We start from the raw sequence: 26,114 nt of genomic DNA, 5'->3' as shown, positions 1-26,114 counted from the left end.
AAGTCTTATAGAGATGAGCTTCACTGTGCCATAGGGTCCTTTACTGACTTTCTAGACTCAATCTTGAAGTAAAGATCACTTTTGGGGTTTTCTAGATCTTTTCTCCTATTATTCTATGAACAGCGTATAGGAAAAGAAGAACACATGTAGAGTAACAGAAAAGTTATTGCCTCACAATGTTTCATCCAAAGTAATGGAATTTAACTCAATACCCAATTATTTAACTGATAATGAAATGCCTTCTACTTAATTCTTATGATATTTCCATATAAAGGTCCTATGCAAAACATAATTTCCTCATATAGCCTTTAAGATTAGATTAGGCTTTCTTTCATGACTCCCATACTCTTTCACTTTCCTTTGAAGCCCTATCAAGATTTTCTTTTATTTCTGTACCATTTGGTTAATGTCTTCTCTATCTTCCCCATTTTAACATCCCATTGGACTTTTAATTCCTTGAATGTAAGGACGAGGTCATTGTTCTGGATCAAGAATAAGCAAACTTCATCCTCTAGACAAACTCCATCTTGCTGCCTGATGTTGTACAGCCTTAAACCTAAGGAGAGTGCTTTTTTCTTATACTTTTAAATTGTTGTTATGAAATCACTATGATTTTTGACTTGCAAAAATTACATAAAATCCAAATAGCTGTGTCCACAAATAAAGTTTTATTTGACCACAATCATGCTCAATCAATTATGCATCGTCTTTGGCTTGCTTCATGCTACCATGCCACACTGGGTAATTATAACAGCAGCAAAGTAAAAAAATACTTGCTATCTCATTCTTGACTGGAATGTTTGGGAGTCTTTTGTCTGGAGCACAGCTGTACCTCCAGCACCTGAAACTTAATAGGTGATTCCTATTTGTGATTATAGATAGATTACTATATGTTGGAGTAATGTTGAATGAATGAGTATAAATGAACATGACTGAACACAAGAAAGGATGAAACAATAAAGTTTTGAGCATTTCATTGGAAACCAAAAACAATTATTGATTTACCTAATTTTCTTTCCAGTACTATCAGTAGTTCCTTTTTAAATATAGTTATAGAACTTTATTTTGCTGCTTTACAAAAGAAAGCAAGAAAAGTGAAAATTGAAATCATTAAAATGTATTTTGTAGCAAAATACATGAGCAGTCAGAATTACTAAAACATGCTACTAATCTCAACATTACTCAAATGAGAGCTTTAATGAGGAAAGGGGAGATGAGAAGGACAGAATGCCCTGCTGTGTAATAATGCCTACTGGGCTTGGCATGGTGGTGCATGCCTGTAATCCCAGCTATGAAGAAGGCTCAGGTAGGAGGATCACTGTCCAAGGCAAGCCTGGGAAAATAACTGGAGGCCCTATCTGAAAAATAACTGGAGCAGAGAGCACCAAGGTTGTGGCTCAAGTGGTAAAGCACCTGGCTAGCAAGCACAAAGCCCTGAATTCAAACCCCAGTAACACTAAAAATAATAATAAAATAGTGCCTAATGCATATATCATCTTCTTGAATTAGTGGATACTATTTAGTGAAATACTTTACAAAGCATATATTAAATTAAAATCATAGATTATAAGCACAGATATACTTGACCTTCCAAGTTATGGGAGAGAGAAAACTGATGTATTTGTTCACTTTACTGTTTCTTCATTTTGTAGATTAGTAGTAATATGAAAAAAATAGGACCAGGGTGAATAGGCTCAAAGTACATTATATACATGTGTAATGGAATATAATGTCGTAATGGAACCCATTATTGTGTACAATAAATAAAAATCAGATAATTATTACTCCTGACAGTAGTTCTGTGTTGTCTTTCAGAAGACAAGAGGAAAAGTGTTTTCCAGTGCCTTTGGCCTTCCTGTTGAAAGCAAAGTGTGTATGAAGACTGTTGAAATATGTCAGAGACTTCCTCCCATGACTCTTTCTATGATTCCTTATCAGACGTGCAGGAAGAAAGCAAGAATGCTGACTTCTTCCCAGAGCTATCTGCTTTTCTCAGCCAGGAAGAGATACACAAGAGTCTCGACCTGGCCCGGAGAGCTATAGCCAGTTCTGAAACAGAGGAGTTTGACTCAGAAAAGGAGATCGCGCAGATTTTCAACACCTCTCCTGTAAGCCTCTGTGAAACTCCTTCCCACAAGAAGACCAAACTGGGGGAGCAGGCCTCCTCAGGAAGGCCTCAGGAAAACAGGCCAACACCTGTCCAGCTTCTGGCAGAAGAGCACCCTGAGCACACTACTTCACCTGTGTCAAGGAGAAAGCCTGCTCTGTCACCCCTGCTCGCCAGGCCCAGCTACATCCGGAGCCTCCGAAAGGCTGAGAAACGGGGTGCAAAAATTCCCAACCCAAACGCAAAATCCAAACCAGCACACCAAAGTAAGTCGGGGCCCCAGGGCCAGCTATGTGACAAGGCAGCCAATCTGATCGAGGAGTTGACATCCATCTTTAGAGAGGCGGCCAGGCCAAGAAACAGAAACCCAAATGGGGAGTCCTCTTCGCCAGACAGTGGGTACCTGTCTCCTAAGAATCAGCCATCAGCCCTGATGACTGCCTCAGCCAGCCAAAGCCCCACCGAAGACCAGCAGGAGATGGACGCAGAGGTCAAGTTACCGGAGGCCAGACACTGCTACCAGGCAGCCCAGGGCGTGGCCCGAACTCCCAACAGCATCCCGCACCCACAGCCCCAGAAAGGGCTCCACTTCCCGTCTGCGCCCCGCTTCATCCAGAAGCTGAAAAGCCAAGAAGTCGCGGAAGGAAGTAGGGTTTACTTGGAGTGTAGAGTCACTGGAGATCCAACTCCTCGTGTCAGGTAAGAACTTCTTATTGCAAATATTCATGATTTTGTTGACTTTGGGGATTAATGTAGGAAGAGAAAAGATGACTCGTGTAGTTTAGTTCTCTGGTCACTGAGGTTGAGTTTTATCAAGTTCGGACAAGCAAAAGCATCCCAAGTCACAAATATTAGTTGTCCTAGGTGTCTCTGGTGGGATACTTCTGTTGTCATGGGCCATCTGTGCTACTGACTTTAGAAAGAAACCAAAAGACTTCAAGAGGCAACAAGGAACACAGGCAGGTTGTTATACAGGACAGTTAGGGAAACTTAAAATGTGATGCTGATTTATCCAAAGAAGAAGAAAGAAAAAAAAAGTGTGCGTATATTTGAATCTGAATTGATGAAGATGATGAAAACATGGCCATAACTTGAAGTTGTCACTGTACATCTGTACAGAAATGAAAGGCAAAGGTGTGGTGTGTACAGGCCAACCATGGATCAAATCAGGACCCACTCCTTAAACATAAGTACATGTACACACCTCCACTGTGAGGCAACCGTAGAAGGCAGAGCTGCTCTATCAAAGAAAGTCAAAGTTAGGAGCCCTTCAGGTTGGCTATTCCTGCACAGGCTCTTAGCTCTGGAGCAAAGGTGCAGCAAAAACGCCAGTGCAATGGTGCACACTAACAGTCAGTAAAATCTTCACTGCTGTGTCCACTACAATTTCTATAAGTTCTTCCTCTTTAATTGAAGAATTTATACTTTCTTCTATACAGAAAAGTTAAGGACAGGGATCCAGGAGTCACACTTTATGAATTCCAATCATGACTCCACATTTTATGAGCGATGTCACTTTCATCAAGTTACTTTATCCCACTGTGACAGAGTTTCTTCATCCATGAAGTGGAAATCATTAGTAACACCTACCTCATTCTATTTTATGATGGTTGGATTAAATAATTTGTGAAAACGTAATGAAACAGTGTCCCGCACGTAGTAAACTGCTGCGTTAGTAACTGTCATTTCTCATTTCTTAATTTCATATGCCAAAATGCAAATAGCATTTCAAGTCAGGGTTATACTTGAAAGAGAAGTACTCATTCATTTATTTTGTAAGTTTTATTAGTGCTAAATGCCTTGAACTGTGTGAATATTAAAAGATAAATTCAAAATAATTTTAATTTGGAAAGACATTAAAAATAGACATGAGTGACTAAAAGTTGAAACTGGTATTTACTTATTTGAAGTATTTCATTATTTACAAGCTTTATATCTTTCATCCTATATCTGTTAAACACACTTTGCTAGTGTTGCTTTCTTAGTTTTGCAAACCATTGCCAAGAATATGAAATAGTAGTGGCTAAAAAAGTGTTGCACTTATTTTCCCTAATCCATTTGTTCAACTAGTTCATCTTGTCAATTTGCACTGTAATTTTTGCTATATTCCTTTTAGAACTTGACAGCAGGGGGCAGTAAAAAACTTTGTATTGTATTCACTTAAATAATGTCACTCTGTAGTCTGCATTATGTAAGAATTTATTTTTCTTAGCATTTTGCCCCAGATACAAATAAAATTGAGTATTTCTTTCAGATTCTATTTAGGTTTTTTTAAAGCCCACTAATATTGTGAACAAATAATTCTTCACTAGATAGGTATATACTCATATATCATTTCCACACTCTTCCCAAATAACCCCTTCCAAATGCATTACCATAGCAAATATACTTTAACCTTTCAAAAGTGACCCAAAGCAATCCATTTATCATCAAAGGATTCATTCCTTTGTAGATCTTTGATTCAGATCTCAAAAGAGAAGATTACATATTAGATATCTGAAGAGGTTGCTATAATTCCCTTTAGCTAAACTTGCTGAATTTCTTAGTAGGGGGCAATTTGTATTTAAATGAACCGTAATTGCTGCATTAAAATTCACTTAAAAATTTGCCAATTCTAGGGACCAACAAAACAATGCCTTGACGGCTTTGGGGTGAAGGTACATTAATTTAGTTAGTAGCCACAGTATCGTTAACTAGTTGTCTTCTGCCATCTCTCCATGGTCAAGCATCACTACACATTGTGCCCTTCTAGAATCATTGATAAAGTCTTTGATAAATAGTCTCTATTGTTTAATTAGCAGGTCATTTTTTGTATCTCCTGAGTTTGTTTTGTTTTGAGCGGAAATGTATAAATGTACATAGAGTTTTGAATTTCTGTTCTGGAGATCGTGGTCCTCTTGCTCATGTATTTGTAAAGTGCACCAAATGCCTAAGACCACTGAGCTCTTTTGACCACATGGGACATGATACAGTCTTAACAGAAAATCTTCCTTGGTGCAAATTTTGTATAGGGAAGAAAACTTTTAACAAAGAGGGTCCGCACTAGTTATTAGAACCTAACGCAGGCTGCATCAGTCCAGGGGTCCAGGACCCAGACATTAGAGAAACCTATTTGGTTGACAGGACACCTCCTAAGGCCCCAGAAGCAATTAACAGAGTTGTGGAGGGGCAAGGAGATGTCAGGGGACTCTGAAGGAAGCAATGAGGAGAAGCCTGGAAGATGCTGGTAGGTAAGTATTGAGAGAGACATGCAATTTTGAGCAAGTGGCAACTGTTCTGGGAAATGAAGCACAGTAACGCAAAGGAGCTTGGTAGTTGGCCAAGCCCAGTGAACAAACCATAGGCACATATGGCAGTAGATGTTAGGATCTAGATGCAAGGACTGGAGCACAGAGAGAAACAACCCTTTAAGAGTTTAGGCAAGCAGGAGCACAGCTCTAGCAGGATACAAGCAAAGAGCAGAAAACAGACACTAGGTTCTTATGAAATGAGTCAGAATTTTAGTGACTACATGGTTAGACTGGAATGGCTGGACGACTAAGCTGCTAGTGGGACATCCTTAAATTTGGCCTAAATAGAGACTGTTCTTCCAGGTGCCTGGGCATAGGCAAACTAGTAAATGTATATAAAGTAGCCCCAGCTAAAAGGAGGAATGAAGGAAACAAAGGGAGAAGACAGGTCAGTCATTTCAAGGCATTTCTACTTTACATACAGTCACTTCACCCTCCCACCCAGTGCAGTAAGTTATGACAACAAATAGGAGTTAAAAAATTCTCGTGTCCAACAAAACCTCAACAATAACAAAAAAGAACTGATGGGAGAAAAACCTGTGTATAATAATTGAAGTCATATACACTTAGTATATTGAAGTGATATGCAATTATTTTGTGAAACTTTGAGCTATTACATTTGCAAAATCAAGTTGGACTTCATCTGTTTCCCTGATAGCATCCTAATGTCCACATTTCTCATTCCTTACCTGAGAACAGCAGAAGGATACGTCCATCAGCTTCACTCACCTCCCTTGTTCTCTCCACTCTCAACTTCTCTGAGTTCATCAAAAATGTCAAAATGTCTCTTTCAAAATTACTTCTAAACGGGGTGGTGATGCATAGTGTACCAGCACTCAGGAGCATTCTGAGTTCAAGGCTAGCTCTGGCTACATAGTGAGACCATGTCTCAAAAACAACAAAATTAATTCTAGTATTAAAAACAAGAGGTCTTATATTTTCACTTGATGCTTTTAAAAATATTTTGTTATGACAAACATATATTTTAGGCCAGTTAAATATAAGAGGACTAAGATAGAAAACTGTAAATGCTGTAAAATAGGTACAGTGGGGAAAGGTACTATTAGGAGAGGGGTGGGTGAAGGAAGGAGATTAAGGTGACAGTATATGGTAGATGGACTTCATAAACCCATATGAAACAGAACTAAGAAACCTTTTACAATTGCTTTAAGTGTGGTGAGGAGTGGGAGAGACGATGGGAGCAATGTAAACATTGCACAATATAAGTCTAATTGGAATTGTCACTATGAATCCCCCTGTATAATGAATAATCCTAATTTTTAAAAAAAGAAAAATGTAAAGTGATGTGACAAGTAACACATAGATGATTAATTAGTCATATAGCCTAGAATAATTCAGGTTTTCTAATTCTTGATCCTATACTGTGTGGTCAATGAGAAGAACCAGTCACTGTCACTGCAGTTTAGTGGTTGTGCCTGATTCATGGACAACCTCCAGAAGTGGAAATGAACAGCAATACCACATCTAGAAATCTTTTAGTCGTGAACTCATATTACAAATATCTTTAAAGAAAATGGTAACATGATAATTTGTAGGAGAGTTTTCTATATGAAAAAAAATGATAGACCTTCATGGTTATTCTTCCTTTTTTCCAATAAGTTAATCAAGGTTAACCAACATATCCCCAAACATTTTTAATAAAAGAGAAATAAAATAAATATTCTCCACCAAAAAAATTAGACAATGCACATGAACAAAGTTATAAACAGTGGCCCAAACACATTCTCATACTCAGATTTTACTGCATGGTAAATATGTACATATGTAAACGGAAAATAAAACACTTCCAAACACCCACCTATTGCAGTAAAAGTGAAATCCAACAGCAGTAAAAGCAAGTGCTTTACTACTCTTAATACAGCTACTTATAACTAATCCTAAAATGCCTTTAGGTCATCATTATTAGCCTTGTAAAGTTTTATTCAATGTATGTGATTAAAATTAATTAAATTCTTTCATTTTACAATCAAAACCCACCACTTCCAATGCATCCAATTAGTTTACATTAGCAAAACTATGGTCACCATCAAAAGTCAAAACAACAGTATTAAACATAGCAAATCTATCAATTCTGTCTGTAGACCTTTCCATTCCTCAAAGTTAATAACAATAAAAATGTGCCATCAGTCCTCCTTTCTCACTAAGGCTATCAGTGTGCAACATGTCCCACTTATTGACTGTGCTGATTTGGGAAAGGTGGCAACAGCCCCGCTAGCCAGTAGGTTGTGAATATTTAGTGCTTATAAATAAAGATCCAGATGGCTTAGTTCAGGACTTTCATTGTTGTTAAAGAATATATCCACAAAGAGATACCAGATAGTACCATCAGATCTTCAGTATGAACGTGTCTGCAATACATGTGTTGTTACTGCCACATGAAACACAAATAATTTGTAAAATAATTTATGACACACAGTAACTTTAAGCTAGGCATACACAAAACATTGATATAATACTCACTTGACTACTTGACTTCTCTATTTGGATACTTAATAGTCATATCAAATTACACATCTTCAAAAACTTTCTTCCAGTTGTTCAAAGAAAAACCTTAGAGTCACCCTGGACTCCTCTTTTTTCTCACACCCCATCAATTCATCCAACAATCCAGTTGGCTGTACCTCTGATATATGTAGAATTTGAACAGTTCATACCACCACCTTTAATGAGGCTCTGATCCCAACAGCCATTATCTTCCTCTCAGATATCAACATTACGGTCTAGTAGAGCTGTTGCTTTCATTTTTGCTCGTCATGGTCTACACAGCACCCACCATAATACTTTTCAATGAAATCGTGACACAATACTGCACAAAACTGTCCAGTGGCTTCTCATTACAGAGTAAATTCCACAGCCCTTAGATATCAATGAGACCTCATCTCTCTAGTTTCATCCCCTACTACTCATCCCCTGAAGAGTCCACCAGCCACAGTTGAGGCTTTGCTGCACCTCCATTCTGCCAGGTATGTGTCCATTTGGGACTTCTGCACTTCCTATTCCTTCACTTAAAATGCTCTTTCCCCAGATGTATGCAGGTTTGGCTCCTTTGTGTCCTTCACATCTCTCCTTAAATATCCCCTCCAGGGTAGATGGTCCATAACTATCCTGTGTAAAACTATGTAAAAAACAGAGCCTGCCTTTCTTGAGTTCTGTTTCCACTCTCTAGTGTGTTTTTCTCCATAGAATTTATCTGATATGTTGTACACTTTACTTTTTTAATTGTTTTATTACCTAATTCCCTCATTAGAATACAAAATCCTGAGTCTAAAGACTTGGTCTCTTTTACTCAATGAGACCTCAAGACCTACTGCAGTGTCTAACATGTTACAAGTGATCAATAAATACTTGTTGAATAACTACATTAGTGAATTCCTCTCCTATGTGTCCATGTGTACAAGGATACGTGCATAAGTATCTGATCCGACATTGTTTCAACAAACTGTAAAGCACCTATTTATCCCCCAAAGAGTAGATGAATAAATTAAATTGTGATGTCTTCATACAATGAATGAACTGGAGTAGTATGTACCAGGAGATCTGAAACTAAGAAACAATATCAAGTTGAAAAAAGTACACACAAACTCCATGAATAAATGCATTTATCTGAAGTTACATTTGCAAAACAGCACTATCTCAGGAGTAGGGATGTAGTACAAATATAGAGAAATGCATGGAAATGGTAAATGTTAAATTCCAGACAATGGTGACCTTAGAGATAAAGGAGAATGAGATTGATAAGAAGCTAGGAAGCTTCAGTTCGGCGTGCAATGTTTTATATCTTATGATGTACAATAAAGACACAAGTATAAATGGTTATTTTTTATTTCATATTGAAAAATGTTAATTTTCTCTACTATCCTTACTATGCATTGGTAAATTCGGCAACAAGATTTCTAACAAATTGGTTGATTTAATTAATAAAAGCCATCTAGAAAGCATGTTGATGTCTAGCATCATGTATTGGATAGGTTGGCTTTTAACCACTTGTTCTTATGAGTTATTGGTTAATCTTTTTCTGGGTTGTTTTAATTATATGTTAGAGCATTTAAAGATGTTTTTGTGACATTTCAGTGGAATATTATATGTACTCAGTCTCCTGCGAAAAGATCTATTGTTGTATAATCTACCTAGTTTATTGGCTACAAAAATCTGTATATGAACATCTCATTCTTAAGAAAAATGTCTACATTTAGACTCATGCACACATGCAGGCGCACACACACACACACACACACACTCACACACACACACTGTACCTTTTCACAACTAGCTAAAAAGAGTCTGAATATTAACAGGAGTTGCTCATCACCATCTCACCAACACAGTTGCCTCCCATCCATCACCACATTTAGGTGATAAGAGCAAGCACAATGGGGCAGAATCCAAAAGGAAACAAAACCCAATTTTATGCTCCTTTTCTTATTCTTCAATCATTTCATCTGTTTTTATATCTTTTGTCTGTGTATAATCACACTGAGCTGAAAAAAATTAAGGCTTTTTATATTATGGAAGTCAATAAATATTCCTTAGAACATCAAATTGCTGGCAAACTAGAAACCAAAAGAAATTTAAGCAATAGAATGGAACCTTTCACTGGAATGAAAATATAGTCTCATTTCTAACTCCTCAACAGATATGATTCTAAGATTCTGTAGTTAGTAAATTGGGGGCATGTGGCCTGTCTTGACATTTTGACCTCTTTCCTATTCTTTCTATTCTTTCTCAACCTCACTGCCATCCAATACCTGTCCACTTATAATTCTCCCTATAAAAATTAGCTGTGCTGGAGGAAGATTGCAAGTTCAAGGCCAGGCTGGGTTACCAAATGAGTTCCAGGTCAGCCTGGGCTACACAGCAAGAGCCTGTCTTAAAAAAAAAAAAAAATTGTTGTACCTCTACAGGAGTTTAACTATAAGGACACTATTAATGAAACTTTTGAATATTTTCTGAAGATTTCAGGGAAATTGAATAGCTCAGTCTCACTGAGTCCAAGAGATACTGCCCCTGCTTTGTGGAGTTATTATTTAATGATTTGAACATTTACACCTCCTTTTCTGGCCAAACCATGACACCATGAAGCCACAGTAAAGCCCATTCATGACATATGTGATAACATAGCTCAGACTGTATTCCAGTGAATGAAGACTCAAGCTTGATATTCTAGGAAAATGTGAAGTATTACTGTACATGGGGATTTTATTTGATTAGAGCTGCCTGTCATTGGTTTCTAACCATAAGTACTGGTAGCCAAATTAGACAGTGGCATCGGTTTATACCTTAATGACCAAGTCTCTGTAGAAAACCAATGAACAAACAAACATAAAATTAAATTTACCCAAGGAATAAAGGCATTCACTGATAATCCCTTTAGAATTAAAAGTTTGCTTATGAAAAACCATAAAAGCCTAGTATAAATTCTGGAGCAAGAGTGGAGGTGTGAAGTATTGCCGGCCGGTGTAGAGGGTCCTTGCCTTCACAGGCCAGGGCACTGGCTCATGAGGCAGCTGAATGATGAGCCAAAGCTGGTATATAAAGTGGGACTTAACTAGAGAGAAAGGAAAGGCTACATCTAGAGAAGTGCAGCAGAGCCCAGAAACCAGTAGCTCCCTGCTCAGGTGAAGGCTAGGGCTTTTATGAATCTTTTAACTCTGGGTTAGGTGGGTTTTTCTCATTGGCCATGGATTCATGGGCTTTCTCAGGTGAATTGGTTTGGTTTTCACCTTTATTGGGGGAAGGGAACAATCTTGAGAGCATTTTGCTCATCAGCCCTGTGGCAGATTTATGAGACCCTGTATCTCTTCTTTAGGATGCAGAAATGCAGATTTACAACTCGCTCTCAGGATGCAAGAATGATATTGCTCTCCAGCAGGGATGGGCTACTCACTCAACTACCTTAGGTCTCCAGACCCAACAAATCCCTCCTCTGAGACAAGTACCCAACTGCTGTTGAAGAGAGGGGCGATAACTCACCTACCTGCTTCGTGCTGACAGGGCAATGGGGGATGGGGTGGTGGTACTTGTCTCAGGGGTTGACCCATGTAGTCTACAGGGGCCTCCTACAGAATGGGATGGAGGGCTCATGCATAGGCAGAGATGAGTATTCCTTGACTAAGAACTCCCAAGAAGGCTCTAAGCTGCTTTATGGTCTGGTGGTCTGGGGAAGTGGAAAATAGAGGATTGGGTCAATTTGCTCATGGCTCAGGCAGCGAGTCTGTCCCTTTAAGACCATACCTAGGTAGGTGACCTGCAGGAGGCATACTGGAGCTTTTTCCTTAGAGACTTTGTATCCCCAGGATACAAAGTTTAAAAGGGACTCAGTTGCCCAGGAGATGAGGGGCTCTGTGGCTCCACACAGAAGTAAGTCATCAACATATTGAAGAAGGGTGGCCTCTGGGTAGTGCCAACCTAATAAGTCTATGGTTAGGGCCTGTCCAAGAAGATGAGGGCTGTCTCTAAACCCTTGTGGCAAAACCATCCAAGTTAGTTGCTGTGAAGGGTTTGTGGGATCTTTAAAAGCAGAGGAATGAAAAAGAAAGCACCCTTTAAATATGGTACAGAGTTATATTGGGCTTTTGAGGGTATTTGAGCCAATAGAGTTTAGGGATTGGGAACAATTGGGTGGAGGGGAGTGACTGCTTCATTTTTGAACTAGAGGTCTTGAACCAATCTCCATTTGTTTGGACAGATAGCAAAAGTAGGAGTATTATAGGGGCAGGAGCAACTAATTAGTAGCTCTTGTTTTTTTAAGGAATTTATGATAGGTAAGAGGCCATGTCTTCCCTCAGGCATGAGGGGATATTGTTTTTGGTGTGGAAGTTGAGAGAGATCTTTGAGTTTATTTGAATGAAGAGGGCTGTTTTGGCTCACTCTATAGTCATCTCATCAGTCCACACTGTGGGATCTATTTGTTCCTTAAGGAGCGGGCAGCAGAGATAGTCACCTGGGGGAAGGAGAATTTGAGCCTTTAGTTAAGATAGTAAATCCTGTCCTAGCATGGGCACTGGAGTTTCAGGAACTATGAGGAAAGAGTGACAGAAGAGGAGGTCTCCCCAAGAGCAGGCCAGAGGCCGGGTAAAATAGCACTCTAGGTGCTTTCCAGATATGCCCCAAATGATTACCTTCTCATTGGATGGGGCTGGGAGAGAATGGTAAGACAGAGACATGGGCTCCACTGTCTAGCAGGAAAATGACCTTTCATTTTTCTGCCATTATGGCTACTCCAAGGCTCCTCAACATTGATACCAAGAAGTGGAGCATGGATAGGTGGCCGGGACCCATCAATCCATAGGAGTTGGCACCTCACTTTTCATCTGGAGATGGGGGCACTTAGACCTTCAGTGATTACCTTTGCAGAGAGGGTAGGGTCCTTGTGGGAGGTGGGGCTGTCTCCTGGGCTGTCCCCCTTTTGGGCATTCTCTGCAGAAGTGCCCCTCCTGTCCACAATGGTAGCAAACTCTGGTTGTAGGCCCCAGTCAAGTGGGGCCCACCCTGAGAGCTGCAATGAGGTCATGGTGTTTCTTATCTTTTTCTCTCCTTTTAGTAACATCCCAGTTATAGTATACAGACATGGCTAATTGCATTAGTTGGTCCAATGATTTTTCTCCTTCAGCCTCAGACTTTTGGAGTTTTCTACGAATATCTGGGGCTGAGTGAGTTAAAAATTTATCTTTGAGAGAACCTCTCCCACCTGTGACTCTGGGTCCACTGTGGTATGCTTTCTGATAGCATCCTTAAGATGCTGTAGAAAGGTAAGGGGGTTTTCTTCAGGGCCTTGCTATACTGCAGTCACCTGGGAATAATTTAGAGGTTTGACTTTGGCCCTTTTTAGCCCTTTCACTATAAGATGGATAAAGTGGCATTGACACCATTCATCCTCCTAACCATTTTGATTCCTATACAGATCTGCCAAGGGGACTGCCTGTGCCCCTGTGAGTATAGGTACATTTATTCCCTCATTTTCAGGTGCCATGGCTATTGGGGCTTGTTGTAAGTGGTAATCATTTCCAATCTGAGTGGACTGGGCTAGGACCCACCGCTTTTCTAATGAGGAAAGAGTCTGGTCTAGTAGAAGCATAAAATCCTTTCATGCCAATTCAAAGGTTTGGATCACAGAGATAAAGGCTTGGATGTATTGGTATGGGGCATCAGTATAGCTGCCAAGATCCTTTTTAATCTCCCTTAGATCTAATAACTGGAAGGGAACATAGCCTCACCCTCTTCCTACCATTGCCTGTTGAAGGGGGAAGGACCCATTAGGAGGTTCTGAACATTGGGGTGGCTTAGAAGGTAGGGAAGAGGGTGGAACAGTAGGGACAGGGGCCTTGTCATTGGTAAGGGACTTTTCTGGTCCTCTTTCCCCATGTTTATCCTGTGGCTTACAAAGAATGGCCAGTGTTTGAGTACCTAAATAGCAATTATGGAGCCATTCTGGGAGGTCTCGGAGATAAAGGAAAAGTTGTATGTAGGATACAACAATCCACTTTTTTCCCTTTTACAGAAAAGGTCTAATTGGAGTATAGTACTATAATTTAAGGAACTCTGTGAACACCACTTCTATTGGTCACCCAAGGTATACTGGGAACAAAGCTTCCAATGTTTCCTTTCAATGTTTCAATAGACAGGCCAGCAGAGACTGCTTGGGTATAGAGGCCAGAAGACTGGAAGGGGCAGGTCCTATGTAGAACAACAACAAAAAACTGGGTCAGTTCCCCTCTTGTCAGCATCCTGACTAGGAATGACCTTACTAACAAGACCAGGCGACCCTGTCCCATGACTTGCCCTCCATCGTGACCAGGATTGAGGAAAGTGACTGGTCAGATTAGGCCACCTGACCTACGCAGTGAGAGAAAAACTCTAGGATCCTGCCTTTTATCTAACAGCAGACAGCTTCTTTAATAAAGGAATGCATCACCTGTAAAGTTAGAGAAGGGCATTCAAAGGGCATCCCGGGGTAATCACAGTGCCAGAGGGACAACTAGTGCTAATATTTGAAGGGAAAGAAAATTGTTATGCTGAGGCCAAATGAGAAGTTTAGAGACCATAACAACGTCCTTTTTGCTGTTCCTGGAAGGTTACATTGTGCTTTTTGGGACCATAACCTTGAGCTAACAATTGGCTTCCAAGAACTGGGTCTGGTGGCCCGGGGCATGAGGTGGGGCTGGGAGTGGGGCTTGCACAAGGCACAGCCATCCCACACACACATCTGGGACAAGCAACCTTGTCTGCTTAGGCCCAATCCTGCAGCCCATCACCCTACACATGTTAATTTTCCTCTCATCCCTTTTAGGGGGAGTGGCACCGGTCACAGCTGCTGCCATGTGTGGCTGGCGGCTTTGGATGTGTGCCAAGCCCTCTCTATGGATTCTCCCAGCTATGGCAGGCATTTCCACTGCGCCCAGGGGCCAGCTTCCCTGTGCACGATGCACATGTTTGTTTTCCCTCCTCCCCTTGTGGGGGTGGATTTATGGCGTGTGTGGCACAGCTGCAGTTTTTCTGAAGGAGCCTTTGCCTCAGCCAGTGCCTAGCAGCTGATTTAAAGTTTCTGTGGGCTAAGGGGTCTGACAAACTAGGTGTGGGAGTAACTTAAGAAAGTTATAAAGTACCCAGTATGAGTTTTTTGTTTTTGTTTTTGTTTTTTTAATGGGAGGCCAGGGTCCCAGTAAGCTCAGGAAGGGAGCAGAATGGGTGACCTGCCATCTTCAGTAAGGGAGGGGAAGGCAGAGCCTGGAGGCATGACACACACCTGAGGGATGAGTAATTAGGTGTGCTTGCAGGTTGTTACCAATGGGTGGTACTGGATCACTGCCAGCAACACCCAACCTCCACTCTCAGGTCACTGTCTCAGGCAGAAGGGGTATTTGACAGGAGGGAAAAGACAAGCAGTTGTCAGGTGCCACAGCCAATCAGATCTCCCCCAACATGGTGTGAGGCATGCCCGAATAAACCCTGGGCTCGGTCTTGGCCCACAGGGAGGGAGCAAAAGCATCCCCAGAGCTGGAATCACCATGAGGCCAAAGTTGGCTACGAGCTGTTGGGAAATTCCCTCAGGAAGATAGGAAGAGACAGGCAGGGTGAACAGCACAAGAAAGTTTGCTTTTGGCTAGTCTTCAGCAGAGGGTTTCCCCCAGAAGGAGCATCCAGCAGGGTGCTGGACACTCACAGTTGCACCTTAGGCATGCCCCTGTTGGTTTGGCTCTCAAGTCATACTGACTTTCCAGAAGAAATATCCCATCCTGGTGGCCAAAATGTTATGTGTCAGTGTGAAGTGTTGTGGGCCAGTGCCAAGAATCCCTGCCTTCACATGCCAGGGCACTGGCTCATGAGGCAGCTGAATGAAGAGCCAAATCTGGTATATGAAATAGGTTTTATTAGAGAGAAAGGAAAGGCTACAGCTAGAGAAGTGCAGCAGAGCCCAGAAACCAGTAGCTTTCTGCTCAGGTGAAGGCTGGGGTTTTTATGGACATTCTAACTCTGGGTTAAGTGGGTTTTTCTCAGTGGCTGTGGATTCACAGGCTTTCTCAGGTGAACTGGTTTGGTTTGCACCTTTATTGGGGGAGGGAAACAATATTGAAAGCATTTTGCTCATCAGCCCTGTGGCAGATCTATCAGACCCTGTATCTCTTCTTTAGGATGCAGAAATGCAGAATTACAGCTCCTTCTCTGGGTGCAGGAATGCAGGCCTCTAACTCCTCAGGATACAGGAATGATATTGCTCTCTTGGAAGATGGGAAATTCACTCATCTGCCTTAGGTCTCCAGACCCAACAAATGTGAACCTTGGCTCTGTGTGACCAATCAGGTTACTATGGCAAGTTCCTTTTGTTATTTTCTGTGCCTCAGTGGCTTCCAAGTAAACTTGCAATAAGAAAAGCACCTATCTAGGATAATTATGAGTGCTAGGTCAATTAAGATAGGAAAAGAACTGTGTCAGGCACATAGTAATATCTTAATAATTATTAAACTATTATTCATAAAGTTATTTTTTATGTTACAATGCTTATTCTTATCGTTTATTGCCATTGATTGGCATAAAAGTCTCTATACTCTACCTTCTCAAAAATCTTTGAATCTCTTACCTCTCTAAAATCTTTGTACTGCAATTTTCTTTCATACTGTCAAGTATTCACAATGATGCAGCATAATGGAGAGGGAACATTTCAGTATTATACACAAAACAAAGAACTTGCAAGAAATACAACGTATACCAAAAGGTGTTTCTCACCTTATTTGTACAAATGAGTCCTAGATTTGTATCTCAGGGTCATAATCAAAATAATGGCTGCCATGATGTAGTGGGACAATTTCCCCTGGTCTCTGTGTATTACCTTACTTGGCCTTTATTGCCATAGGAGATGGGATCAAAGCCAAAGAAAGTGATTTCTTTCAATCTCTACCCTTCTCACATACAACTAATTATCTCCTCATCCTCTCTTTTAAACCTCAAAGCTGTGAAGGTCAGCCATGTACCGTGGATTGCTGTCAACTTGGAAAGCTTCCCAAAAATCAAATCTCTATGACTATTGTTTTCTTGCTGCTCTTTAAGTTGTTTCACAATTTCCCTCCTTTTGCTTCATGGGTACTTGTTAAATATTTGCTAAAGTGAATTGAAAATGGTTTCCCAACACTTTAGCCACTCCCTGGTTTTGTATTCCAATAATTTTTGCAGGAAGAAAATTCTAAAAATAATTTCAGTAACAAATGCAGGCTTTTCCCCAGCTAAATAAGTTGGCTTTGACTTTGTATTTTCTACCTACTAAGTATTATACCATACTGCAAATCTCTCAAAAAGGAAAAGAATGTGCCTTTAGAAGTTAACTTACTAGTATGCAAACTAGTATGAAATAATTGTTTTGAAGGAATTTGACTCTATAGTTTCAGATACCTTCACAGTCAGAACTACTCAACATTTCAAATCTTTCCTGTAGGACTGATTTAAGTACTTCTTGACATGTTTCTTCATTTGCCTTGGGGAAGTACTGCATCACGGATCACTGAGTCTGTTTAGGTATAATTACAGCAATTCAAGAACTCCTCTTAAACACTGCATTCTTCTGATTGTTAGGAGTTGCTTTATAAATATAACTGTACCAAGTACAATTATAAGCCTGAAACTCAATATAGCTTAACTGTACATAGCAAGATGCAAAAATGTTGTTCCATATTATGTGTAACAATAGAAATGGTTCTTTCATACTTAATTTTCTTTTCTTTGAGCCAAGAAATAATATATTTAATATCTGCTAGATAAATGGCCAGTAGTGTGAACAGTGATAGAAAAATCCAATCAGAAGCTTTTCCTGGCAGAAAAATGGCTAAGTGCAAGTGGAAACTAATTTTGTTCTCTTGCTTATAAACTCAAAGTCTGGTTCCATATATCAGCATATGGTAAATTAGGTCACAGCAACGAGCTTCTAGACACTGATTTTGTAATTACGGACCTGTAAATATAAACAAAAATACTCTAGGAAATAAGGATTTTTTTCCCTATAATGTCAGTGTTTAGCATTGGTTGCTGGAGTTGGAGAACTGTTTCTAGTTAAAAGAAAAAAAAAGTCTGGGGAAAAGATTTCCCAATAATTCAGGAGAATTCTTAAAAAAAAAAAAAAAGAGGAAGATAGGGAAGGAGGGAAGGAAGATAAGAAGGGAGGGAGGGAGACAAAGGAAGGAAGGAGAGGGGAAAAGGAGGGAAAGGAGAGGAGAGGGAAGGGGAGGGGAGGGAAGGAACAAAGTTATATACAACTGTGTGGTGATTATATAGGATTATGCCTACCATTAAATTATAGGGAATTTATACTGAAAGATCATCTCCATTCTTCTCAATCCTTTGTCATTCTGAAGTCACAAGTTAAAATAATTCCTCATTTTTTCCTATAGAGCTACTGAAGTTGAAAATTCATTTATTCTCAATAGGTAGACACTATAATATTTCTTAGACTCTGAGACTTATATTTTGCCACAATTAATATGCAACTTATAGAAGTGGACACTTTGTTAACATTGTCAAATGGCAGTCACAATGTGATTGTCATAGCTTATACACACACAGATTTTGTCACTTTAATTATTTGCCGGATTAATGCTTGCTATAGTTTGAATTTGAAGTGTCCCCAAAAGGCTCATCTGTTAAAGACTTGGTCACAAGCCCATGTTACTGTTGGGATGTGGTGGAAACTTTAGGAGGTAGAACTGAGTAGGAGGGAGTTAGGGCACTGAGGGTATGCCCTTCATGGGGATATTGGAACCCCAACTCCTTCTTCTCTCTCTTTTTGTTTCCCTGCTGCCTTGAGGTAAGCAGTTTCCTCCAACACACATTCATCGTCAAGGTGTTCTGTCTCACCACAGGCCCAAAGGCAATAGGGCCAAGCAACCAAATAGACTGAATCTCTGAAATTATGAGCCATAATAAATCTTTCCTCCCTTTAAGTTGATTTGTCTCAGGTATTTTGTCACAGCACAGAAAGCTAATTAATAATACTGCATGTTGTTTTCTTTCTTAATGGTTTATAAAATAATGCCACATTAAGTGATTGGCATGTTACAGTCAATAAACTACAAATTTATAACCTCTGGGTTTTTTTTAAAAAACTAAGACAGGGATAGTTTAGAAAAATTGTCCAAATGTCCAGTTACCGGTGGAAATGGAATTCACAGCAGGCAAGCCAGCTCCAGAATCTGCACTTTTTACCATTATACCATCCTGCCAAACAAAGCAGAGTGGGGTCCACAACCTTTCTTCCAAATTGGTGCCCCAACAGAGTTTGGGTGAGCCTCAACTTACATTAAAAACATCAAGCACAGTAGCTGTTGATTATTTCCCAAATGCTTGTGAATAACTTCCCTCCATTGCCCCAAACAATGTTAAGAAAACTTGAAAAAGAAAAAGACCTATGATCAATCATTTAGTGGGCCTCATGAGAAAACTTTATACTCTGTGAATTCCCAAGCTACTTTGTAGTGTTGACATGAGGGAGAGTCAGTGTCTTTACTGGTAAGAACAGCTGCTATGGAGGCAGCTTATGAAGGCATGGCTATATAACTTCTACTAGCAAAGCCATTTAACCAGGTCCTTCTGTCATAAACAAAGCAGTAATGCCAAGCAGAACTTAACAAATATGATTTGTAAGCCGGTATGGTGCTATTTAATTCTTATATTTAGTTGCCAGCATTTTAATTAAGAATACATTGGCATATGTTGGCCAGAATCCTGCTACATGAAATTATTCTGTGTGCCAAGTACAAGAACAAATCAATGCTGCCTGGAATAAAGAAGAAAGTGCCTCAACAACATCAACAATGTATCATTTAACTGGTTTCTGAAAGACCATAAAGGCCATTGTAAAAACCAACACAACAAGGTAATTTTGTAACAGAATAATTTTAACTTTGAATAGGCAACTATTAAGAAGGAGGCATTAAGATTAAAGAAATCATATTAATGTTGGGGCAATACATAGATGAGTGTTATCACACTAAAAGCCACTAAGCACATCAAAGTGACAGATATTCTTCAGCCTAGAGTAAAATTCATCAAGACTCTGTGGTGTGAGTCATGTGGGGTAAGACGTTGCTTATGTAGACAAAAATGCTTTCCAGAAAATGTTACCTTGCGTCTTTTCGGTCAGTATCACATACTCGAAATAGGTGCACAAATTTCATTTGTACACACTCAGCACCATATATATCTTGACCAATTCATCTCTACCCTAGGCCCTAATACTTGGGAGAAAATTTTAATTGGAGGAGATTGAAGTACATGTTTTTTTTGTTTTGTTTTGTTTTATTATTCATGTGTGCATACAAGGCTTGGGTCATTTCTCCCCCCTACCCCCACCCAAGAAAGTCATTCTTTCAGCATCTATATTCTAAACAAAGGTAATTAAAGTGGCTCATGTACTTTGCTTTGAGGCTCACTGACAGAAGTTCTCTTTCATCTTGCCATATCAGTTTTGGGATTTACTTTGCTCAATGTAGTGGATGCTCAGGTTTTATAGGTATAAAGGAAGTAATCATTCAGCAAGTATTCTTGAGTGCCTGTGGGCTGGGCATCAGGTACCGTGTTGGACGAAATGAAGAAGCTGACATTCTGGGTTTGGGGTGGGGAGGAAAGACACAATAAATATCTGTAGAATGAAAACAATAACTAATAAATGAATCACAGTATATCGCATAAGATAGTGAGTGCCCTGAAGTGTCTTTACACTTAGGAAGCACAAAGGGGAAAAACAAATAAGCCAAAAATGACAATGTTCTGTTAGTTTTAGTTTGAGGCTTGGGGTGCTCTGGGAAAAGAGGGGGCAAACATGAAGAAGGTCCCACATTCCTGAAGGGGAGGAGCTGTTTAATAGGTAAAACACATATTGGCCTTTGTACTTATTAGCAGATCCTAAAAAACTGCTTGACCATTGATTAAAAAACTTAAATCTATGACATACCTGCTTGCTCACAGACAAACCTATACAGACACTTGAGGTCTTTTGTACATGCCATGCATCCCTATGCATAATTGTTGAATGTGTGCCTGCATGCAATAAGTAAACATGCTTTTAGGCACACTCCTACCATGTTTTAAGTGACTCATTTGTTTCGCCATTTGTTAATGGAAGACACCAAAATGCTACTTCAAATTAGAAATGTCATCACTCTTACTAGTTATAAGAAAAATAGTCTAAACACCAGATATTCCACAGAAAAACAACCAGAAGCATCTCTCTAGTATGAGAGACATTGTGTTTGGATTGTATTTTTCTTTTCTAAACCCTAACAGGCCAACACAGGTAAAACGATGAATCCATTAACAAGGTGTGCCTATCCTCCTCCAAATCAAAGTAGCTTATGACCACTGTATAATATATAATATATAATCTGCAATACTTATGTTGTCAATATAAAAATTTCATGTGCATCTAGTCTCTTTCATCTTCAAGTCTTAAAATTTTAACATTTATTCAGCCTGTAGACTATTGTACAATGGCCTTAGTTCTTGGAATTTGAAGGTGTGCCTTCTAACAGAGCCTAAGAGCAGTGTTCTACCCTCCTAGAAGGGTTCAGCTTTCCACACCCACCTCAGGTGTTCAAAGACCATGTTTTTCTCAGAACACAAGGCTAGCTCTTAGCTACCTGCAATTCAGAGTGTACTCTGTAGCCTCAGCAGTTTCTAGACTGTATGTGGGGTCTTCTTCAAGTCCTCAACTGTCACACATGTGTTTCTTCTCTTCTTCTTTTGATGGGTTTCTGGCTTTCAGATTTTGACAAATCAGAAAAAGATCAAACTCAGCCAAAACCTGTCTTTCATTATGGTCTGCTCTGGTTGAAACGTTAAATTTTCTCACATCCAGGGAATTAGAGTAAATTATGATCCAAACTGAAAGAGAAGTTGGGCTCATCTTCTCCCTCCCTCATATTTTATATGGTGAACCAGTTGTGTTTTGTTCTGCATACTTAATACTGTTTTTTACTTCTTGCCTTACTTCCTTCCTGAAGGCCTGCTTGCTCCTCAGGTGATTTTATAGAAACATATTCTGGCTTTTCCTTTCAGCATTCAGACATAACACTCTACCTGCACTAATCACCTGTGTTCAATGCCCATGGGAATGGTGACAGGCACGTATCAGAAATAGCCTGAGGGTCTTGGCACCTGCAGCATTTTCTCGGTACCTTCCCAGCATGCATATATTTAATCAGCCAAAAAGACCTTAGAATATCAGATCAGTAAGCAAGCTGCAAGTCAGGAATTTAAAAGCTACAGAAAGGAGAATGATGGCTACAAGGAGGGTCTCAAAAAGAGACAAGGTGAAGGATTAGAAGCAGATGGCATGAGAAACTGTTCCAAGAAGAGTTGAAAAAAGACAGAGTTGGACATAGTTCAATGCCAGAGACCATCATAACATCTATATCCCAAATGTTTCCAGATCAAACATTTGGGACAAAGAAATTAATATGCAAGAGTCTCTTTGCCAGCCAGTCATGGCATTTGTCTCAGATGCTCATGAACAAATAAATAGTTGTTTGGTCACATAACAAACAGTTATGTGACAGCAATCCTTCTGAAGGGACATGAGTCATTCTTGAAAAGAGTAATGCTAACAGGATTAGTGTAATGAGTAATAGGATGACTTCCCTGTGACTCTGAGTATAGGTACAGGAGAAACTGAGGACAATTCCTCTTTTGGTAGTCACTTTCCATATGCCTTCACAAGCCTTTCTTAATGGATCAGAAAAGAAATTTAACAAATATTTCTTTGGTTCAAGCTGCAACAACAGTATGTTAATATTAAATTCAAGTACAGCCGTGTGTCACTTGGTGACAGCGATAGGTTCTGAGAAACACATCACTAGTTCATTTTGTCATTATGCAAACATCTTAGCATGTGCTGGCACAGACTTGGATGGTGTAAGTCTATCATTCAACGTGGCTGCTTGATACAATCATGAGACATGGTAAATGAGATGTAAGAGGCTGCTGCCAGGGTAACATGGCATATTATTTTACCGCATACTTTTTTATGTAAGTAGAAGGAGTATACTCTAACATCATCTTAAAAATATTAAGTTAGTAAAGACATAAGATAGTGAAGCAGTTCATTTGTACCAGCATCGCCGCAAATGCGTGCAAGGTGTTGCAGTATATTTCAATGCTACCGTGAAATTGTACCACAGGAGTTTTTTTTAGCTCCATTATAAACTTATGGTACCACCATGGTGTATGCCATCAGTTGTTGACCAAAATATTGTCAAGCAGGACATCCTGTATTTAAATATGAGGACCCATACATCTCATCTTACCACTTTTGCCCTGTGATCGTCAGACTTGTTGTCTTCTATGGACCCCACAGAGCCTTTCTCTATTCTTCTTGCCATGAGAGGCTCACCTGCCAGACACCTCCAGGATTGTGATTGGGTTCAACTCTGCAGAGCCTGGGCAGACTGAAGGATAGAAGGACAGAAACTCAACATATATAGTCTCCAACCATCTATGGGCTCCCCTTGGCTCTTTCAATCAAGAGAGGGTCTCCCACTTGATAAAATGTCCTTCTGTGTTCAGGACACTGCACTGGTCCTTGACCCCTTTAAAGTTAAGGATAGTAACGGCCCTGCCTTAACGCCAAGAGTAATCCCTTATCCCTTATGTTTTCCTGATATCTTTGGACTTAGTTCTTTCAAGAAACCCTCCTGTGCTTGCTCAGTTTCCATGCCCTCTATCTCCAGCTGGAACCACAACTGATACATCCTTCTGATTGCCTATCTTAGGGGATTATCCATCTTTCTTATGATTCAGATATGGTGGCATCATCAGGTTCTGAAATGCTTCGCCCTGAAATTGCTAAGGTAAATTTTGGATGGCTTATTGGCAAGTTGCCTGGCTTAAAAACTGTGTTCTGCTTTACTTCCAATTGTTTGCTTTTAGGCCTTTTAAATAAATTTCAATTCCAATTCTATAAATTAATAAAGGAATCACATTGAAAGTGAAGATCACAAAAGACATTTGATGTCCTCTTCTCTGTCTTCCTGCATTCTCTTGTCAGTGAGAAACATAACAAGTGACGTTGAACTCAGTACTACATACGCCTGGTATTTTTTCAAAGGACTTTATAAGCATTCTCTCTTCCAATTCTCTCAAGAACTCTACAGAGTAGGCTCTGTTATTTCTGTCTTGGCATTTTAAAAATGAGCAACTTGAAGGTCATTTCCAAAGGAATACCCATAGTCAGTGGTGTATGTAGTATTGCTAACATCAAAATTTAGTCCCTTAGTTAATTTGCAACCATAAGTGGTGTGTGTATTTAAATAGTCATTTAATGGTGCATCACAAACTACTTAACAATTTAGTAGCTTAAAACAATTTATTATTTTCTCCCACTTACTAGTCTCTCTGAAGACTAGCTACCACAAAGATATTTATAGGCATTTTTTTCTTATTATCCTGGACTGACTAAACCCTAAATGAATAGAGGATACTGTGGGATGAGAATGAGGTGTGTGTCACAGCAGGGTTATAGTTTAAATTAGAGGTAGGAATAGGATTCCAGATTAATGGAAAGGAAGTGCTTGGAATAAAATAAGCTGCACTCTTATGAATTGTGTTCTAAGGGCTGGGGCATGCCTCATGTGGTAGAACACCTGTCTATCAAGCCTGAGACCCTGAGTTCAAAACCCAGTACCACCATAAGGAGAAGGAGAACAAGGAAGTAAAGAATCATGCTCTGCCATTCAGAACTAGGCCGCCTTTCTTTGGTCATGTAACTTACAGGATAGTTAGCACACAGTGTGGGGAGCCAGAGGAAGGAGGAGACCAGTACTTCTGTTATGTTCAAAATTATGTGGTGCGCAGGTAAGAACAGCATGGCCTTCTCCTGCTGATCTATGTTACCTCATGAAGAGGGAAGGCCACAAGCTAGTTTTCTCCTCCAAAACAATTAGCCTGGTAAATTTCCATGTTCAACTTTTATTTTATTAAACCTAACGATAGTTGTTTAATATACAATTTTTGAGCCATTTCATTTTCAAAAACTACTTAAGATCCAATTCAACCAGCTCCTCTAGTATGAAGTCTTGGAGAATAAAGTTCGTACAATTTTGAATCAAATTAGTGAACATTAACAATTTTGCTTTTCAAAATAAAAACTAGATTGAATAAGTGACTATAAATACTTACAGAAATCATTGCTGTCCTGCACCTGATGGTACGTGCCTGCAGTCCCAACTACTCACGAGGTGGAGGCAGGAGAATTGCAAGTTCAAGGCCATCCCAGGCAAAGGTATCCAGGTGTGGCTGGAGATGTAGTTCAACTGTTAGATTACTTGCCTAGTAACAGTGAGGCCATTGATTCAATCCCTAGTACCACAAAAAAAAAGTCATTGCTGATGCTAAAACAAAACACTTATCTTCTTTGCCTAAAATATTGTCTCAAACATTGATTTTTGTTTAATGAAACCTGGACTCCATGAACTTTCAAACTATTTTCAAGTTATTCCACTAAGTTTTCCACCACTTGAGATGGTGCACACTTTAACCAGATTTTATTACATCATTATTGTGGCCCTTGGGTTCTGTGTATGAACAAATAAATTTTGGAAAGAGTTGGAAGAAACCATCGATTGCAATTTAGTCTCCATCATCGTGAAAGTTTGTAATTTGACAGTAATGAGATAACAACACCTAACTCTAATCTGTATGTTGCACTTAGAAATGAAGGAAGGTAGTGAGTTACAATCTCAGAGACTGGAAGTCCAGTATTTTAATCAAAAATCTCAACCTTCTCCTAAAAAAAATCTTTATATATTGGGCCTCTAATTTTATCAACTCATGTTGTTATTAAGTATGGTCACATGAATTTGGACTTATACATGTGATGGACATTTTTTCCTGGAACACTTCCTGAGGGTTAATGTCTGTTGGGTATTGTCAGGTACAAAGATTTTTGCCCATCCCTTCAGTAAACCCAGGCTAATTGGACAGAGACATGCAGCACGGATGTTTCTAACTCAGGTTCCTGCCTCTCACGATGCACATACAATCGTCTATACCTTCACCAATTTTATGGCCTGTGGAAGTTCCAAGCATTTCTTCAAATATTCTTCCTGGTCTTCTAGGTTCCTGTTTTTGCACGTGTTGCTTCTGAGCTGCGTTGAGTAGACTCAGATGTGAAGATTCAACATCTCTTTGAGTTCTGCATTTAAAATTTTATTCACATTTATAAG

At 39.6% G+C, this 26,114-nt stretch overlaps 1 protein-coding gene across 5 annotated transcripts in view; it reads left to right on the top strand.

Annotated features, from left to right (window-relative positions):
* Palld (palladin, cytoskeletal associated protein) overlaps positions 1 to 26,114 on the top strand; it is a 383,132-nt gene that overhangs the window by 19,745 nt on the left and 337,273 nt on the right. For all 5 annotated transcript variants that reach the window (XM_074055014.1, XM_074055012.1, XM_074055016.1 and 2 more), the window contains exon 2: positions 1,816 to 2,806. In XM_074055014.1, coding sequence (XP_073911115.1) covers positions 1,893 to 2,806 — 914 coding nt within the window. In that variant the 5' untranslated portion in view covers positions 1,816 to 1,892. The remainder of the gene's footprint in view (positions 1 to 1,815; positions 2,807 to 26,114) is intronic.

This window comes from Castor canadensis, chromosome 14, assembly GCF_047511655.1.
Source record: "Castor canadensis chromosome 14, mCasCan1.hap1v2, whole genome shotgun sequence".
Lineage (NCBI taxonomy): Eukaryota > Metazoa > Chordata > Mammalia > Rodentia > Castoridae > Castor > Castor canadensis.
Note: the sequence above shows the minus strand (reverse complement) of the source record. Positions and strands in the feature narration are given on the sequence as shown.